A 20,794-nucleotide genomic window follows, 5' to 3' on the forward strand; every position below is an offset into this window, starting at 1 on the left:
TCTCCGGGAGGAGACCACGAATTTGCTCGATGATGGCTGGGTAGGTTTGGTGATGGCTGAATAGGAAGGGGAAGAGAAGGGTCAGAGAGAGAGAAGAACACTGTTAGAGTGCAAAAAACATGGAAAATGTACATTCCTAATAAACCTGTATGGGCCAACAGGCCTAGGTCTGGACGGAGTCCCCTGGGCCCCCCCACCCCAAGAAAGAGGAGTGGAGAGGGGCACCCAGGAGCCCGTAGCCAGCCAAAAACAACAATTCTACAGCACATAGTCTGCGACCCTGCGCTGATATCTATCTAACTATCAAGGGGGGTGATAGGGAACGGAAGCTATACCTATCTCTCCAGAGCTCATCTGGATTAAGCCCTAGGTGACAAAGTAATATTCAGCTTGGGGGGGCAATCTCGGGGGTCCTAAACTGGAGTTGCATTAGACAAACTGAAATAAACTGCAGTCTAACTTGGCATATATATTGAGCCTAAGTGCTCAGGTCCTTTAGTTATCTAGAGTCACAGTGTTAGGATCTCAGCGATTCTTTTGTTTGGTGGGCTTGCGTTGCGGGTCAGAGTCCCGGGGTCGATTGGAGGAAGACACTCTCTGCCAGATTGTAGGCGGTGGTGGTGGGGTTGCGACAATGTCCCAGTCCGGTAACTTTGGTGCTGGAATTTCAAGAATGTTGCAAAAAGTGCGCAGGTCTTCTGGATATCTCAGTACAGCAGATTTTCCCTGATGCTTTGCAGTGAGGCTAAAGGGAAAACCCCAACGATAGGTGATGTTCTCCTTCTGCAATAACTGTAGTACAGGCTGGAGGAGTCTGTGTTTTTGCAGGGTGATCCAGGAGAGGTCTGGATACAGTTGTATCTGGACATCCTCAAAAGTCACTTTACGCGCCAAACGTGCCCGCTTCATGATTTCTTCCTTGATGGGGTAGGAGCTGACTCTACATATAATATCTCTCGGTTTGGCGGTGGCGCCTTTAGGGCGAAGCGCTCTGTGGGCTCTGTCCATGTCTATGTGCTTATTGGGCGGCTCCCCAATTAAATTATTGAAAACGGATTGTAAGATTGTTTGCAGGTCCTCGGGACCCTCCGCCTCCGGGATGCCTCTCACTCGAATATTGTTGCGGCGCCCCCGATTGTCCAAGTCCTCCACGTGTCTTTGCATATCTCTCAGCATTTCTCTGTGGTTTGCTCCCTGCAGTTGTGTTCTATGGACTGCTAGTTTGGTTTCTTGTATCTCTTCCTCAGCCATTTCCATCCTGTCCGCCAGGTGTTTGAGTCCTGTCTGGAGTACTTGGATTTCTGTCCGGCAGGTAGATTTCACATCCTCAATAAGCTGTCTGAAATCTTCCTTTGTAGGTATAGCTTGTAAATATGCTTGCCACTGAAGATGTAAGGGTGGGTCCTTTGTGGTGCCATAATGCTGGTTAGGTGATGACCTGCCAGGTGGTGTGGCATTGGAGTGTGTGGTTCCCCTCTCCTGATGTAGTTGTGTACCAGTTGCTGGGGAGTCCCATCGGTCTGACCAGGTTTCAGCTTGTCGCTGTTGAGGGGGACTTGTAGAGCTAGCCCCTGATGGGAGTGGGATCAGAGCTCCTGCCTTCTGCGCGTATGAAGGTGTGGGGGGCGGATGGAATCTGGAGGTACTGGAGTCTCTAGAGCGAGAGAGCCTCTGTGCCTTAGGTGGAGGGGATGTGACCGTGACGGCCCAGGCTCCATCTTGTGTTCCCTCAGGGAGCTGATGTACTCTGGCTGAAGGGCCTGCGGGGCTAGGTAAAGGTGGGTAGTCCTGGGAGAGATCTGAGGAGAGCTGGGACACCGGGGATGTGTGGTCCTGGCTCTGAATCTGAGGGTCAGAAGCCGTTCTCAGTAGTCTCGGGAATGCTGCTGAGCATTGGGTGTATAGTGGGGCGGAGGTAGGCAGCATGGCTAATGGCGGCCCGCATGGCTGTTCCCTCTGAACAGCAGCTTGCGGGGGAGAACTCACCGGTCCGGTATAGGTGGTGCGCTCCTGGCGGATTACTTCTGCCAGTGGATGGTCCTCTGAGTGCTGGGGACGATCTGGAGCAGGTTGTGAGGCCTGAGTGGAGCTCCGGTGCTGAGGCGCGGAAGTGACCGGCGCCATATTGGTCTCCTCGCTCCGGGATGCGTCCGGCTGAGTAAAGAAGGAGCGGAGGTCTGTGGATGCACCCGGAGGGGGTTGTGATGATCCCCTGTGTTTAGAGGAGCGGGTGGTCCGTGATTTGCCCATAAAGCTGCGGATGGTTGCCCCCAAGATTGCCTTTCTCGCTGCGGGCTTAGAGAGCAGGGAGATCAGGCTTCCATCTTGCTCGGCTTCCGGCCCCCCCGAAACACGTTTTTTATACTCACCGTGGAACCTAGGGAGTAATTTTGACTTACCTGTAAATTCCTTATCTTGGAGTACAGCACAGGACACAGCCCCCTCCCCTCTGTGTCATGATCACACATTATTTTCTAAAAAAAAAAAAGGAGTCTCACAGAGTGGGCAGGGTTATATGAGTACACTTTAAGGGTGGCCTAAGCAAGTTTTTTTGTCAGTGTCCAATCACCTTAATGTAGCCTGTGTATCACTCATGGCCTATGAATACAAGTCCTGTGTCCTTTACTGTACTTCAAGATAGGGAATTTACAGTCAAAACTATTGAAAGTATGTGTATATAAAATAATATTTATATATTTTCAATTGTTTGCAGGGCCACTGATAAGGCAGTACAGCCAGCCCTTCTGTACTGGGCCCGGGCCCCATCTGTTCAAAAGAGGGGCCCGGGCACCTATTGAGCAAAGGGGTCGGTTGTACTGCCTTATTGCAGATAGTTGTGCTTACCCCTGCAGCGTTGCCAGCTTCTTCTCTTTTTTCTCCCTCTGGCTGCGCTGCAGGGGGGATCAGTATCCGCACCCCATATGATCCTGCTGTCTGGGGCCCCCTTTCCTGCAGTACTACCGACTTCCCTCCTCTCCTGGCGGCTGCTGCTGCAGGCACATGGGGGAATTGTTTCAGGATGAAAGCAGGCTTCCTTTCTTGAATGAACATAATGAGCGATAGGTACCAATTGCTCCTATGTCCATTATTAGGATTTATATAGCGCCAACAGTTTACGCAGCACTTTACAATATAAAAGGGAGACAATACAGTTATAATACAATAAAATACAAGAGGATTAAGAGGGCCCTGCTCAGAAGAACTTACACTCTAATAGGGTGGAGCAGATGGTACAAAAGGTTGTAACTGTGGGGAATGAGCTGATGGAAGTGGTAAAAGGTTCGTTAGAGACATGATAGGCTTTCCTGAAGAGATGAGTTTTCAGGGATCGCCTGAAGGTAGCAAGAGAAGGGGATAGCCAGACAGGTGGAGGTAGCGAGTTCCAGAGGATGGGAGAGGCTCTGGAGAAATCCTGGAGAGGAGCATGAGAGAGCTTGAGAGCAGGAAGTCTTGAGAAGAGCAGAGAGAACGATTTGGGTGACATTTGGAGACAAGATTAATGATGTAGCTCGGGGCAGAGTTGTGAATGGCTTTGTATGTTGTGGTTAGTATTTTGAATTTAATTCACTGGGTGATTGGGAGCCAATGTAGGGATTTGAGGAGAGGGTTGGCAGACACTGAGCAGTTGGTAAGGTGGATAAGTCTGGCAGCAGCATTCATGATAGACTGAAGAGGGGATAGCCTATGGAGAGGCAGGCCAATAGGAAGGGAGTTGCAATAGTCAAGACGAGAGATAAGGAGGGAGTGAATGAGGAGCTTGGTGGTTTCATTTGTTAAAAAGGGGCGAATTTTAGAGATGTTACGGAGGTGAATTCTACAAACTTTTGACAATGATTGGATTTGAGGCTATAATGACAAGTCAGAGTCTAGGATTACACCTAGTACACTGGCGTGAGGGGAGGGACTGATAGTTGCATTGTTGATTTTGATGGAAAAGTCATGGAGGGGGGCACGTGCGGGGGGGAATATTAATAGCTCAGTTTTATAAAGATTTAGTTTAAGGAAGTGGTGTGACATCCATGCTGATATGTCAGTTAGTAATGCGAGAGGAGACTGAAGGAGTGAGGTGAGGAGTAGACAGATAGATTTGGGTGTCATCGGCGTATAAGTGGTATTGGATGCCGTGGGCGGTTATCAAGTGACCAAGGGAGGAGGTGTAGATAGAGAAGAGAATGGGTCCAAGAACAGAGCCTTTGGGGGACCGCCACAGAAAGGGGCAATGGAGAGGAGGAGACAGAGTTGTAGGTGACACTGAAGGAGCGCTATGATAGATAGGCAGAGAACCAGGATAGAGCAGAATCTCAGAGGCCAAGGGAATGTAGTTTATTGAGAAGGAGCGAGTATCAAAGGCCGCAGAGAGGTCAAGTAGTAGGAGTATGGAGTGCTGGCTGTTGGTTTTAGCAGTAACTAAATCGTTAGTGAGTTTTAGTAAGGCAGTTTCTGTGGAGTGCTGTGAGCGAAAGCCAGACTGTAAGGGGTCAAGAAGGTTATTTTCACTGAGGTAGGAGCTAAGACGGTTGTAGACTAAACATTCTAGAAGTTTAGAGGTAAATGGGAGCAATGAGATGGGTCTGAATTTGTTCAGATTGGTGGGGTCCAGTGAGGGCTTTTTAGGTATGGGAGTGATTTGCACATTTTTTAGAGGGGAGGGGAAGGTGCCACTAGAGAGGAAGAGATTGAAGATGTGAGTGAGGGAGCATAGGATAGAAGAAGAGGGTGACCGTAGTAGTTGTGAGGGAACAGGATCCAAGGGACAATTGGTTAGGTGGGCATCTGAGAAAAGTTTTGTAACCTCTTCAGTAGTAGCCAATTCAAAAGAGGAGAGTGTTGAATGTGCTGTTAGGCAAGGTATGTTGGGTGGGGAAGATGTACGCACAGTGGAGGTGTCCTCACAAATTGCATCAAAAGTGATTGGCAATCTCTTGGGCAGTGACTGAATTAGTAGGTAGAGGGGGTGGGGGACGAAGCAGAGAGCTAAAGGTTGAGAAGAGCCGACGGGGACTGAAGGACACGGTATTAATAAGAGAGACAAAGTAGGCTTGTTTGGCAGAATGGAGGCAGGAATTGTATTTTAGGAGTGCAGATTATTTCTAGGGTGAAGTCTTGCAGGTATTTGGTTTTACGTCACAGTCGTTCAAGAGCACAGCAATGTCTCTTGAGATTTCTAGTGTTGTCAGTTTGCCAGGGTTGTAACGGTTGGGGCCTGATTCTGCATGTGGTTAGAGGAGCAAGTGCATCTAGTGATGATGAGAGCGAACTGTTGTAGACAGAGGTGGCCAGGTCAGGACAGGACAGGGGAGAGATTATGTCATATAGGTGGTCAGTAGCAGAATAGAGAAGAGAAGGGTTAAAGTGGAGAAGGTTCCTACAAGTAATTGTTTGCTGCTTGGAGGGATGGGCGGTTGGAGGCAAGGATACAGTGAAACTAATGAGGTTGTGATCAGAGAGAGGAAAGGGGGTGTTGGCGAGGTTGCCAGGGTTGCAGAGATGGGAGAATACAAGGTCAAGGGTATTACCATTGGAGTGAGTGGAAGTATGTGTCTATTGGGTTAGGTCAAAAGATGAGGTTAAGTCGAGAAGTTTAGCTGTAGTTGGGCTGTTAACATTGACAGGAATGTTGAAGTCACCAAGAATGATAGTGGGTATTTCAGAGGAGAGAAAGTAGGGTAGCCAGGCAGCAAAGTCATCAAGATAGCGCAATACCGGTCCAGGAGGCCAATAAATTGCTGCAATCCTCAGAGAAATGGGAGAAAACAGACGAATACAGTGCATCCCAAAAGAAGAGAGGGATAGAGAGGGAGGGACAGGAAGGACTTGGAAGGACTTGGAAGGTGCTTTGTGGGGATAGAAGGAATCCAACTCCACCTCCTTTCTGTCTGTTGGGTCTGGGGGAGTGAGTCCAATGGAGACCACCATGGGAGAGGGCAGCAGGAGAAGCGGAGTCAAAATTTTGAAGCCAGGTTTCTGTTATGGCGAGTATGTTAACGCCATGAGAGATGAAGAGGTCATGTACAGATGTTAGATTGTTACAGATGGAGCGGGCATTCCAAAGGGCGCATGAGATTGGTGGGCTGCTTTGAGGAAGCAGGGGGATAGAAATTAAACTGAGTGGATTGCGGTGGTTGCCAGAGGAGGAGGGGTATTGGACATGTGGCTTGCAGTTGGAAAATGGTGGCCCAGGATTAGGAGAAATGTCACCTGAGACTAGGAGAAGGAGGAGGGCGAGGAAGGCAAGATGGAAGTGGGATGTGCATGAGCATACGTGTCTAATGGCCCTGGTGTTTATGTCAGCATGTGGGTGCAGCAAATGCAGGAGATGGTGGGTGCAGTAGTAGGGAAAGGGTAGGATTGAGGGTGATATGTGCATGCTGCAGGGTAGAGAGGAGGTGTAGAGTAAGGATAATTTTAGGATAGACACTGATGTGAGAAGGAAGAGAATGAGGAGCATGTTAGTGGATAGAGAGTGGGAATCTGACTTGATATAAAATAAATGTCAAATGCTGGTTTGCTTGTCATCTTGCAGAGTGGAGCAGAGTTCTTGTTGTATCTTCATCGAGCTTTAGTTATCCTGCTTTCGTTAAACTGTGGCAGTGAAACTGCGCATCACTCATGACAGAGCCACTCAGGAAAGAGCCATGATGTCTGCGCCTGGCCCCTGTCTTCGCCACCCCATAGGCTGCTTTAAATTTATAGAGAGACTGAGCAGGCATGCATTTCTCAGTTGGTCATTATAGGGTCTGATTTGAGACACCTGAATATGGGAGAGGGGATGGCCAATACCAGACCAGCTACAGACACAGGCTAGGGTCGTAAAGCTAATTACCTCTCTTGATCACTCAAGCCAAAAGGGGTTGAGAATCAATCTCCAGTAATATTGCTATTGCAGTGTGGTTGTTATAGAGCTAGCATTAAATATAGAAGTTTAAAGATATGGCAGCAGAAGACATTTACCAAAAATGTTACAGCAATTTCAGTTCAGCAGAGTGTACAGATGGATAGAAGACATTTACCAAAAATGTTACAGCAATGTCAGTTCAGCAGAGTGAACTGACTGACCATTCATCACTGAAGCATAGTAAACTATGTTTACTATTCTCCAGTTTGTAAAAGAACAGGAAGCCTCAGAGTGCTTCCTATTCATTCATCTCCAGCATAGCTGAGGCTGCAGAGAAAGGGACTGAGGAATTTCTGTCCTCATTCCCTTTATCAGTCTAAAATATGAGACATCAGGGGTCTGTTAAGACCTCTGATATTTCACCAAAGGTGAAGGCCCTTTCAGGTAGGCTGTACGGGGCCCCATGATTTCTAACAGCAGCCCTGATTGTTTGTATTATATATAGGAAAGCAATGCTTTCATTTGAAGATTTAAGATAAGCAACTGGTTTAGCCAACATCAATAGGGCACCCAAGAAGTGTATTGAGAAACTACCCAGCTGTACATGCATGGTCATTAATTTCTTCAAATAATCATTGTCCATACCCCAGGAATATGCACATCATGATGATTCAGGAAGAAATAATTCAATCTCTGACTGTCAGGCAAGGAGTCAAAGGAACATAATAGTTAAATCCAAGTAAATTTAGTCACTTTCTAATCTAGCATAACACTGTTTTCGGAATAGAATTTTCTGTTTAGCTACAGGTACATTGAAAAACAATGTGTGCTCTTTCCAAAATTGTACACATATTGTGGAGAATAGAGTTTACAATCCATCTGTAAATTTCCCTGAAGAAGGGTTCTCTTGTCCCCAAATACCTCAGGGCTTTGTGAATTTTTGTAAGCCATTAAATGTCATCTTATACTGCACTAAAGAAAAGGCACATCTCTAGGTAGTGTGGAAATTACATAACATACCTGTAGATACAGTAAACTGGTGAGTGCTTACCCATAGAATCTTCTTCTCTTAATCCATCCACTCCTTCCTCTATCAGATTCAAGTTTAATTCAGGCGATTCAAACAAGTATACATCAGTTGTTGATTCTGTATTCTCACTGTTATTATGAATTACTTCTGGTACCTCAATTAATTTAGATAGATCTTCAGTGTATTGATGTTCCATAGAGATTGGTGTAGGCTGAATTTGATTTGCTGCAATTTGCATATTAGAGATGTCAAAAGATGTTTCATTGGCGGAATGAATTGCCACCAATGAACTTGGAGCTCCCATGCTTTCTTTTATTCTGCAAAATGGAACTGTAAAGTACAATGATAAATTGATTAACATTTCTACTCATTTTATGAATAGCCTGTGTTCCTGCTAAACTTCTAAAGTAAACTACTATCACTTTATTTAGGTGATGATAGCATGTGAAATCATTTACCATGTCCAACAGCAATTCTTATTCTGCTGTTTATGTAGAGAGATTACAAACAGGGCCATGCCACTACAGTCATTTTCAATTTTCCTTTTTTCCCGAAATTGGAATACAGTTTGTTTTCAATTTTTTTTTAACTTGTAAGGATTTTTAAAGGGATGCCATATGCAGATTAGAGGCCACATCTGGGATATCATGTGCAGATTAAGTCACATCTGTGTTTGAGCTTTGGAGTGCACACCCTAAAGCACTATAGCGGTGCATTTTCTATTGAATTCTACATATAGATTAAATAGAAAATGCAATCAAACACTACATTTATTCATTGTATTTACTCACTGATACTTGCAGACTATCTGCAAGTGTAATTTTACACAGGAGCTGCTGCATTTTGACAGCCACTCCTGCTGTGTAATACAAAGCAATTACCAGTAATAATGAAGGGGAGAGCAGTGGCAAGGGGAGGTGCTAGATGTAGGAGTTGCCTTCTAAAAACTTTGTTTGTAGGATGTATTTTACCTTTAAAATCCTATAGCGGTTAAAGTGCTGTGGTTCTTTGGGACTAAGAAGCAATGAATGAATGAGAAAAAAACCCTGTATGAAAGGTTGAATGCATGCCCTGTCAAAGTTATATAACCAACCTTAACTACAAAGTTTTCTTTGAGAATTCCTTCAGACCCTGCAGGCTACACACCACAGCCTGAATTTTATGAATTTTATGAATGGGTTGTCAAATGTAGGCCATGGTGTTCAGTAACTTTGTAGTTTATAGCGGTCTGGCTCTCAGTTTTAAATAGGACAATTAGCATTTTATTGTGGTCAGGGATCAACGTCCAGGCCTAACACTGCCAGGGGTGGTTAGAACCGTCATGTTTTACTCATATGACCTCTGCACAACTTGCGCAACCTTGCAGTGTTATAATTTGTGTTATAATAAATAAAAGAATGCAAAATACAATATTTGCTTAAAAATGGTCCTTTAAGGATTGTTCACCTTCCCTTATATATACAGATGGGCACCAGAGTGAGCATATACATTTGTGACCAGAAGAAAGATTATGAGATACAAACATTTTAATTGGCAGATTTCCTAAAAAAAGAATGCAAATGCTCTCATTTACAAAAAATTCAGGAGGAGGTTGGCTTAATGGATAGAGGAGAATTACTCACTCCCAAACAGAGAAAGAAAGCAGATTTTGACATAGCCTTTTGTACAGAATATAACAGACAATTTAAACAAATAGAGAAAGTTGTTAGAACAGACTGGCCAATTCTAATGAGGGACCCAATACTTGCCCAAACTCTTTCCCCCCTTCCTGCCCAAGCCAATTTTCAGCTTTCAGCGCTGTCACATTTTGAATGACAATTGCACGGTCATGCTACACTAGCAAATACAGCTTTCTTTTGGTGGTATTTGATCACCTCTGGGATTTTTATTTTCTGCTAAACAAATAAAAAAAGACCAAAAATTTTGAAAACAAAACACTTTTTTTTGTTTCTGTTACAAAACTTTGTGAATAAGTTGTGAATAAGTATGCTTTCTCCTTCACTGACAGGCACTAATGAGGCTGCACTGACGGGCACTGATAAGGTGGAAATTATGGGCACTGATGAGGTGGCACCAATGAGGTGGCACTGATGGGCACTGGTGATGGGAACTAATATGCGGCACTGATAGGTGGCACTGATAGGCATGCATAGGTGGCACTGATGGACACTGATAGGTGACATTGCTGGGTACTGAAAGGCGGCACTGATAGACAGCACTGATGGGCACTGATAGGTGGCACTGATGGTCACTGATAGGTGACACTGATGAACACTGATGTGTGGCACTGATGTACACTGATAGAGGGCACTGATGGGCATCACTGATTGGCAAGCATTAGTGATGGGCACTGATTGGCATCAACTGGGTGCACTGATTGGCATCCCTGGTGGCCATTGGTGGCATACCTGGTAGTTACAAGTGGTGGTCATCCCTGGTGGTCCTGGTGGTGTCCCTGGTGGTCCTGGGTGGGCATCCTCAGGGGGGCTGCGCTGATAATCAATTGGCGCAGACCCCCCCGTCAGAGGAGCAGCTGATCGGCTCTCCTCTACTCGCGTCTGACAGATGTGAGTGAGGACAAGCCGATACATGGCTTTTCCTGTTTACACTGTGATCAGCTGTGATTGGGCACAGCTGATCACGTAGTAAAGTCTCTCCATCAGAGAATCTTTACCTAGATCGGCATTGCGGTGTGTCAGACTGGCACACCGCACCACAGATAGCCGTGCTGCGTGCCCCCGTGGGTGCACGCCAGCTAGTTAACCTGATCACGTCATATGACGTCCGATCTGGATAACTAAACCACTTTGCCGACGTAATTTTGCTATATGGCGGGCGGCAAGTGGTTAACTATTATATGTTAGATACTGTAGATATTAACACATAGATTGTAATTTGTCTGGTGCAGAGCCAATACAGTTATACTGTTACACAATACAATACAATACATAAATACTGTTATCACAGCTGTTTAAACTTCCTGTGTCACCAGGAAGTAAGTTAAACAACACAGGAGTACCAAAATGGCGACCGCAATACATAATATATTAAATATGGAGTACCAATATGGCAGCTGACAACTTCCTGCAAAAACAGGAAAATTTGTTAAAATAAATAAGGAGTACTAATATGGTGGCCAATACACTTCCGGCAGAAGCAGGAAGTATAATTATATACAACGTAGTTAATGAGAGGGGTAGGAGGTTTGGCAGCACGCCGAGGCAGCAATTTTTTACCTGTATGCCTTTCTTTGATGCAAGTGCATTTCTTTGTGATTTTATCAATAAATCTTAGCAATATTACGCTATGTTCACCTCTCTTTTAATTGGCATACTATATACACCCATACCATTGTAATGGCGACCTGGCCATAGATGTGGATTAAAGATCTTGGAAACTTTTAAAGCGTGTTGTTGGAAGGAGACATCCTAACCATTGCTGTAGGACAAAGACCTTGCCATTTTAAAGCTTACTGTTGGTGAGTGGGGACCCAGGAGTGGAGCACGAAGTGGCACAGGTATCCTCACAAGCAGAAGTGAACACGTTTATTTGCACTGAAGGACTTTATTATTATTTTTGATTGCACTTTGTTTGCACAACACTTTATTTATTACTGCATATATTTATTTGTATATTTTGGAGCAGCGCTGAGTATAATTATTTGTATCACTATCAGGGTTTTTTTTTACCTTAAACGTTAGCAGCAGCTCATTGTTTAATTCTTTTAATTTAGTGTCAGCATACACCATAGCAGGGGCACTTATACTTTTTTCATCTACATATGCATCTATGAAATACATTCCCAGTTCACTAATTTTTTAGAATTAAATTTATGATGAGCTTTAAAAAGTAAATATAGATCTCTTTATCTGAAACAAATATCATACAGACAATAGCTCACCATCAGTAGTGCTGTCCTCAGTTGCATTAATCCAAAAGAGTTCCCATTGAAATGTCAGGTTATCTGTTTCACTACAATCTGTACAAACAGCCTGCACAGAAAATGGTTTGTTCCAGTTGACTGAGCTCCCTGTGCATTCAACACAAGTAATTTCAAGTAACCTGTAACAATAAGTGAACAACTAATAATTAGCTATAAAATATGAGAAAAATAATAGTAGACAACATGACAAAAATAGATAATGAAAACTTTTTAACAAGACTGTTTTGCTGGTTCAGTCAATATAAATTATAAAAGAATATTCAAGAAAAAAAAAATAAAAAAATAAAAAAATAAAACTACAGGCACAGAGCAATGTGGTGATAAAGTAACCCATAGTAGTCAAATAGCAGTTTGATGAGTGCCCAATGCACCACCTTAATGAAATGTGCATGTTTTGGATAAATCACAGAAAAACTCCTTCCTATCATACTTATAACACCTTTTATAAATATTAGCTAGTCTTTGATATACTGTATGTGTGTATATATATATATCTATCCCTTAAAAAAAATTATACAGTATTACAATGGAGTGCATGAATACATGTAATGCTCCTATTATTCTTTAGGAGTTTCTTATATTGTTACAAACCTCCATCTAGTAATGCTAATTGCTGGATATCTTTGGTTGCAATACTTATTAAGTCACAGACCTGGAACACAGTTCTAGTCATTGAAATCAGAGTGAAATTTGAAATCCTGGTCTGCTTGCCTTGTTCTTGGGTCATTATTCAGAAAATACTGAGGTCAGTAAATCAGCTTGACAGCCAAGCATTCAGCATTTTCAGAAGAAGAGAGTAGCTATGGCAGCCTGCATTTTTTAGTACAGGTTTCCTTTAACGGTTATACAAACCTAATTACAAGGAACACAGACGGTGCAACTGTATCTGGGTCCATGAAATCAGCAGAAGGTCTAAACATACCAACTACTGTAGATACCTTATTGACCCACCATGCACCATATTACATTGTATATAAAATAAAGCAGCATTTATCTTTCTTTCACATTTTTTTTTTCTGCTGTGTTTAATGTGAAATTCTGGTCAAAACCTAACTAAACTTAAAACTGTTCCCTCCACCCTGCTAACACCTATTCTGACTAACCAGTGTAAGGCTGGCCATACACTATACCATTTTCGTATTCAATTTCTTTTATATTTACCGTCAACTATGTAGTGCAAGGGCCTGTCTGATTGCATCCAAATTGAAAGGGTTTAGGTTTGACCTCATATTATATGGTTTTGGTAAATCTAAAGGAAAGTTGAACATAAAATTGTACAGTCTATGGCCTGCCTTAGAAAGATGTGTACACTTACCTATTTAAAGGCTGCTCTGGTCCAGTCACGTGATTGGTTCTCCTCTGTCAGCCAGCGCTGGCTGCAAGGGAAAGGAAGGAGCTCGACAATGGATGGACCTGTAGGTGATGTCACTGCTCTCAGGCATTGCCAGCTGTTGTCGAGCGCTCTCTCCATTCCCCTGCAGCTGTTGCTGGCTGACACAGGGAAGATCACACGGCCAGACCAGAGTGGGTTGAAAATAGGTAAGTATACAGAAGTTAGTCAGAATAGGCGTTAGGAGGGGGTAGTTTTAAGAGTAGTTAGGTTTTGTACAGAATTTCACTTTAAGCTTATATCAACTGAATGGAAAAAAATATAACCAATTCTCTAAAATGTCACCTATTTAAATGCTTTCTGAATATAATTGTTAGTTTTATGAGACATAGGCAAGGCCCTGTTCAGATTTATAACCGAGGCTCTGCAGTTTTGATACATCTGATACAAACCTAAAATTTGTGCCTGAACTGATGGTTAAAAACATTTCAGCATTTGAAGATTTACGATCCCCACTGGATACACTTAAACTAAATTGAAACTGGTCGCACTTATCATTGAGTAAAGCAGTTGAAAAAGTGATAAGGGCATCATTTGTCTGTAATGGGTCATGCACATCTGCATTGAAGCACGAGTGATGTTGTTTAGTCAGTGGAGTACAATCCCAAAAGAACCTTAAATAAAAAAGTTAAAAGTTGACAGTTATTATTTAAAGAAGTCTGGCTGCATACAAATTTGAAGGGTGTGAAATGCAATGTATAAAATTTTAGTTATACTTTGAATTCGAGGAATGACTGCATCTACAACACTTTGTACAACATTTTGTTACATGAATATATGCAGAAAATATTTACATCTTAAAGCAGAACTTCACTCTCACTATCAACATTGATTCTTTTTAATTTTTTTGCTGTTAGCATTAGTAAATCGATAGAAAGGTGTATTATATTTTCTTGTTTTCATTTTTTCTTCCTGGTTTCCAGGCCTAGGCAAATTATGTCATAAATCCCAGGAGTCTTCAGGGAGGGAAGAAGGATTTTCTCAGCTAAGCACACCATCCTGCCTGCATTCCTGAACTGAGGGTAGATGGATTTCAGAAAGTAAATTCTACATGAATCATCTGCCCTTACTGAAGATGGCCATGGCCAGAAATGCTGGGGGCTGTTTTTCAGAGTGATTTCTCAGCAAAATAAAGCAATGGATGGATGGATGACTTTGCTTTGAATATTAAAAACAAATTAAATAACAGTTGTGGTTTGTGGTGCTAAGATGCAGTGTAGTTCCACTTTAAGTAACATTTTCTGCAGGAATTTGTAGAACCATTGCCATTTGCCTTGTAAGCAGATGACTACACAGCCCCCACCTTCCCTCCCCTCCCCTCCACCCCACCCCCTCTTACCCTTTCTCATCCATTCACTACCTCATAAAAACATAGTTCTAAAGCTGTTTTTCACTCTTCATGATATTTCCATGCCCCTCACCCATGCCCCTTTCAGGTGGAAAGATCAGTGTTCCAATGATGTGCCCATGTTAACTAGTCCCTTGTTATGACACCAGTCTTCTAAAAACCTGAGAGGACCCTGCCACTGGGCAGCCAATATAAAGTGTCCATGTCTCCCAGGCAGCAATGTAGACATCCGAAGAAAGTGCCTCCTTCCTTGCAGTGAAGTAAAAGACTGTGGGCCCAGCACATCACATGACCACAAATAAAGTTGGGATTAATAGTCTTTTAGCTTAGGCCTAACAAATATAGCAATTAGTTAGAGAGGGGGGCAAAGGGTATGCCTTTGGACAGGAGATTTTGGGTCATTTTAACAGACATACCAGTTTAGCAAACATACACATAATCAAAAAGGGCAACTACCTCAATCTATAACTACAACATTGTAGCTTTTAAAGCAAGGTGCACGTGAAAGGGCTTTGCAGGCAGGAAATTGCATTTCCCAGCACACTTAAATAATCAGCAAAATATCAACACACATACCAGTAGCAAAGTTTTAGTTGACAACATTGAAAATTCAGCAAGTCGCAAAGAACCAAATGATAACAAGAAAAGCAACCAATTTCATACAGATAATGCATTAATATGGAAATGAACTTCCAGTGCTGCAATTCCACAATACAAGTACTAAGATGCAATGCTGCCTTAGTATATTTATCAATGTAGTGCCTCTGCATTAAAAAAAATTGCAATCTAAACTTGTAAAGGAAGAAATATGGGTCTTTCCATTACTTACTTTCTTAAAGTGGTTGTAAACTTCATTCATGAAATTTAATCTAAGCACATATATCTGTAGTATTTACTCATCTCTCCCCAAAGCTCTGAGTGCCGTTTCTTTCTGCTGCTCCATTCCTCTGTTATCAGCAGTCTCTTCTGACAAGTTCTTCGACACAACAGATAGTAGCTGAAAATGTGTATCAGGGAGGGAGCTTAGATAAGCAGAGAGCTGGTCTATTCACAGTACAGCTCTGCATGTTGCTTCATTCCTCTACCTATGCAGGGGGGGGGGGGGGGGGTGCCTTTCCTCCAAAATGCTCACACAAGTTATGCCCAGACTCTACACCCACTGCTGGAACAGGAACAAAGATTTCTAACATGAGCTGCACTTTCCAAAGAGCGTAGAAAAGGAAAGGCAGATATACATGTAAACATTATGTAGGGAGATTTGTTTAATCTCTGTGTATCATCTATTCACTTCACTGGGTATAGGAGAGGGTTTACAACCACTTTAAATAAAAACAAGTTATTGGCTCTATCTGGCTCCAATACTCTGGGCCACTGACCCAAATCAAGCATTCAAATGTGATCAGAGTGAAGTCTCTAATCTACATACATGTTTCTGGACAGTTCTTCAAAAAGTGTTGAAACCATTGGATCAGCATCAAAGCCAGGTATCTAGCATCTTCTGAAGGAGAGATAAGCAATGGCAGCCTCCATATTCTCTTTGTACAGTTTTAAAGGTCAAGAAATGACAACTAAATACATGACAACTTCTGAGTTTCACTTTATAGCATGTTTATCAGCATTACTTCCCAGTGCTGCTGAAACCGCTCTACAATTTACAGTTAGTTGGAAAAAGCATCCTCTTTTAATTTTCAACCCATCAGTTTGAATAATTCTACAATTCTATACAGCAAATCTTAGCAAGCTTTTCCTATGAAGAGATGCTTTTGGTAATGGTTTACCTTAAAGGTTTAATAGGATTATCTGGGTCAAATGATGCTGTTCCATCCAATATGAAATATTTCACAGTGTTTTTATCGATGAAAAGATGATGGCCATTTGCAATCACACTCACTGGAGCAGTAGGTTGAACTTCAACTGCCACCGTGTAATTACTGTAGACCACAGTTCCAATTATTTGAACCTAAAAAAGAAATGCATATTGAACACAGCACTTTGCACTACAATAAAAACATAAGGAGTTAACCATTGATGAATATGGATCCTTGGAACAATCACCAAGATGTACACTAAATATTTCTTGTTTGAATAACAACCCGGGAATTGATCTACTAAAGCCCTCATTGATCATACCATGTATGCATGTATGTATGTATAATTCTGTCCAGAAATGTAATATTATTTGTGAAATATGCCCTTTCCCTGAATGCCAAAGGGACATACACAGCAGAAGTTACTATAGTCACAACTTTTTGTTTGAAATGGGAATAGAAAAGTGCATTGGTCAGAACCCCTATTTTAATTTTAGTGGCCCAGAAGTGATATATTAGGTTTTAGCACTGGCAGTTTTTAGTGGAGAGTATCACATTTTACTGTAAGGCCATAATGCTAACCCTTTATGGCTAAAACCCTAATGCCCCGTAGACACGGTTGGATTTTCCGATGGAAAATGTTTGATGTGAGCTTGTTGTTGGAAATTCCGACTGTGTGTAGGCTCCATCGGACATTTTCCATCGGAATTTCCGTCACACAAAATTTGAGATCTGGATCTCAAATTTTCCGACAACAAAATCCGTTGTCATAAATTCCGATTGCGTGTACACAATTCCGACACACAAAGTTACATGCATGCTCAGAATCAAGCAGAAGAGCCGCACTGGCTATTGAACTTCATTTTTCTCGGCTCGTCGTATGTGTTGTACGTCACCGCGTTCTTGACATTCGGAATTTCCGACAAGATTTGTGTGACCGTGTGTATGCAAGACAAGTTTGAGCCAACATCCGTCGGAAAAATCCACGGATTTTGTTGTCGGAATGTCCGATCGTGTGTACAGGGCATTACACTAACCTTTCCTGCTGTAAATGAAGCCCTTTGCTTGCATATTCTTCTATCCAATACTGGGATCTTCTGTGCCAAAGAGCAACCTTCATGTGTTTGTGACATGTGTCCGTCATGTGACCTAATGATAGCCTTTGTGTTAACTGTTAGCAACCCGGTATGTATCTGGATGGATCTGTAATCCCCAGTTTTTGCATTGTTAACATGAATCCTCAACCTGCACACTTGTGTGTATGACTTTTTAAATCCATAAGGACCCATGAATAACAGATTGTGGATTTATACCAAGTAGGTTAACAGTTGCACAGATTTTTGAAAATCACACCTCTCTATTACATGTGATTTACACTTTATTATGCAGGTGCATATTTAGGATAGAGAGGACAATTTATTTGCAAGAGGCATGAAAGAGACCATCTACGGTACGTCAGTCTGAAACAATCATGCCTAAACAAGGTTGGGGGCTTAGAACACTTAACTCTATTAATATACAGGATTTATATAGCGCCAACAGTTTGCGCAGCACTTTACAACATGAGGGCAGGCAGTACACTTACAATACAAATCGTTACAGTAGGGATCAGAGGGCCCTGCTCGTTAGAGCTTACAATCTAGAAGGGAGGGTCAAGTGGAAACAAAAGGTAATAACTGTGGGGGAGGAGCTGATGGAGAAAATGAAAATAAAGTTCTTAGGTGTGGGTAGGGTAGGCTTATCTGAAGAGAAGGGTTTTCAGGGATCGTCTAAAAGCTAATAAAGTAGGAGATAAACGGACAGATTGGGGTAGGGCATTCCATAGGATTGGAGAGGCTTTGGAAAAGTCCTGGAGGTGAGCATGGGTGGAGGTGATGAGGGAGCTAGAGAGCAGGAGGTCTTGAGAGGAACGAAGAGAAAGAGCAGGTTGGCATTTAGAGACTAGGCTAGTGATGTAGCTGGGGGCGAAATTGTGGATGGCTTTGTATGTAGTTGTTAATATTTTGAATTAATTCTTTGGCCGAGTGGAAGCCAGTGGAGGGATTGACAGAGAGGAGTGGCAGACACAGAGCAATTGGTAAGGTGGATGAGTCTGGCAGCAGCATTCATGATGGATTGAACAGGTGATAGACTATGTAGAGGTAAGTCAATGAGAAGGGCGTTGTAGTAGTCGAGGTGAGAGATGACCAGCAAATTTATTAAGAGCTTTGTTGTGCCATTGGTTAGAAAGGGGCGTATTTTGGAGATGTTGCGGAGGTTGAGGCGACAGGATTTGGACAGTGATTGGATGTGTTGCTTGAAGGAGAGTTCCGAGTCCAGGACTACACCTAGAACCTTGGCATGTGGGGATGGGCTTATAGTTGCCATTGATTTTGACAGAGAGATCAGGGGAAGGGGCATATGGGGGAGGAAAAATTATAAGTTCGGTTTTGGATAGATTGAGTTTGAGGAAATGATGTGACATCCAGACTGATATATCTGATAGTAAATTAGTGATACGTGAGGAGACAGAGGGAGTGAGCTGAGGGGTAGAGAAATAGATTTTAGTGTCGTCAGCGTAGAGGTGGTATTGGAAGCCATGGGAGGCTATTAGTTGACCCAGGGAGGAGGTGTAGATTGAAAATAGAAGAGGTCCAAGAACAGAACCTTGGGGGACCCCAACCGAGAAAGGAAGAGGAGAGAGGAAGTAGCGTTTTAAGAAACGCTAAAGGTGCGGTTGGATAAGTAGGAAGAGAACCAGCGAAGAGTACAGTCACGGAGACCAAAGGCATCGAGTTTTTTGAGGAGGAGGGGGTGGTCAACCGTATCAAAGGCAGCAGAGAGGTCCAGGAGTAGGGGTACAGAATAGTGTTGATTGGTTTTGGCCGTTAGTAGATCGTTTGTTAGTTTTAGGAGAGCAGTTTCTGTGGAGTGTTGAGGACAAAATCCAGACTGAAGGGGATCAAGAAGGCTATTATTAGTGAGGTGGACGCCCAGTCGGTTGTAGACCAGACGTTCGAGGAGTTTGGATAAGAAGGGGAGCAAGGAGATGGGGCATAGGTTGTTAAGATTGGATGGGTCCAGAGAGGGCTTTTTAAGTATGGGTCTGACAAGTGCATGTTTTAGAGAGTTGGGGAAAATGCCAGAAGAGAGGGAGAGATTGAAGATGTGGGTTAGAGAGTGTAGCATAGAGCCGAGGGTGAACGTAGCATTTGTGAGGGAACAGGATCCAGAGGGCAGGTTGTAAGGTGGACATTACCAAGTAGTTTAGCAACCTCGTCTATAGTGGTGGGGTTGAAAGAGGGAAGTAATGATTGTGCCTTTGGGCATGAAGTGTAAAGCGTGGAGGGTATCGGAACAGTAGAGATCTCCACGCGAATTGTATCAATCTTCTGTTTGAAGTGATTAGCGAACTCCTGGGCAGTGAGTGAGTTGGCGGGTGGAGGCGGTGGAGGATGAAGTAGAGAGTTGAAGGTAGAGAAGAGTTGACAGGGACGGGATGATAAGTTGCTAATGAGAGTGATAAAATAGGTCTGCTTGGCAGAGAGGAGGCTGGAATTATATTTTTGGAGGGCAGATTTATATTGGTTGAAATCTCTCTGAGACTTAGTCTTACGCCACAGGCGCTCATGAGCACGACTACGTTTTATCAGACTTCTAATATCATCTGTTTGCCAAGGTTGAAGGTGTCAGGGCTTGATTCTGTGTGTAGTGAGGGGGGCCAGTGAGTCCAGTGAGGCTAGAAGTGAAGCGTTGTAGACAGAAGTGGCTAGGTTGTAAACATACATATAAATGGCTGGAATCACTCTCCAAAGCCATATTTTCACTGGCGGGCCCTGTATAGCAACTTGCCTTGGCCATGATGTTAGTTTGTATGAATTTGTTTGTTTGTATGTTTGTATGAGTTTGTTTGAACAAAACTCATGGTAACAGATCAAATATTTCTCCACACCCATCTTTTATTTATAGAGCAATTAGTGCTCATGCTGACAGCCCTGCACTACTGTGTAAATAGGTTAGTGGATGTCTTATTGCCTGTACGAGTCTCAAATCAGTGAGCATGCAGAGAAGTCTTTGGTTCAAATGTTGGGTTGCAAAGCCGTCATTTACTGGGAGAAACTTCAAGTTCATGGCCCTGCCATTCAGTCTGTCTTTCGCACCCTATGTACAATCAAGATCCTGACCAATAATGTGGAGCAGACGGTTTAGACCTTGAAAAGGGGTGGTTAAATACCAAACCTTCAAAAATATGTATTGGAACCAACTCATTGAATATGTACGTCTGATCCTAGATAAACTATATGCAGGCCAGGTGAGTTCCTCCACCCCAAACTCGCTCATCAATGTCTTCATGGGCCTTGCTTTGTGCACTGGTGCGCAGTCATGTTGGAACAAGAAGGGGCCATCCCCAAACTGTTCCCACTAAGTTGGGAGCATGAAATTGTCCAAAATGTCTTGGTA

At 43.0% G+C, this 20,794-nt stretch overlaps 1 protein-coding gene across 3 annotated transcripts in view; it reads right to left on the bottom strand.

Annotated features, from left to right (window-relative positions):
- PKD1L1 (polycystin 1 like 1, transient receptor potential channel interacting) overlaps nt 1–20,794 on the bottom strand; it is a 412,276-nt gene that overhangs the window by 347,588 nt on the left and 43,894 nt on the right. For all 3 annotated transcript variants that reach the window (XM_073630682.1, XM_073630680.1, XM_073630681.1), the window contains exons 6-9: nt 16,325–16,506; nt 13,591–13,812; nt 11,767–11,927; nt 7,887–8,195 (exon numbers count right to left, since the gene is read on the bottom strand). In XM_073630682.1, the coding sequence (XP_073486783.1) occupies nt 7,887–8,195; nt 11,767–11,927; nt 13,591–13,812; nt 16,325–16,506 (874 nt within the window). The remainder of the gene's footprint in view (nt 1–7,886; nt 8,196–11,766; nt 11,928–13,590; nt 13,813–16,324; nt 16,507–20,794) is intronic.

The sequence above is a fragment of the Aquarana catesbeiana genome, linkage group LG05, assembly GCF_042186555.1.
Source record: "Aquarana catesbeiana isolate 2022-GZ linkage group LG05, ASM4218655v1, whole genome shotgun sequence".
NCBI classification, from domain to species: domain Eukaryota; kingdom Metazoa; phylum Chordata; class Amphibia; order Anura; family Ranidae; genus Aquarana; species Aquarana catesbeiana.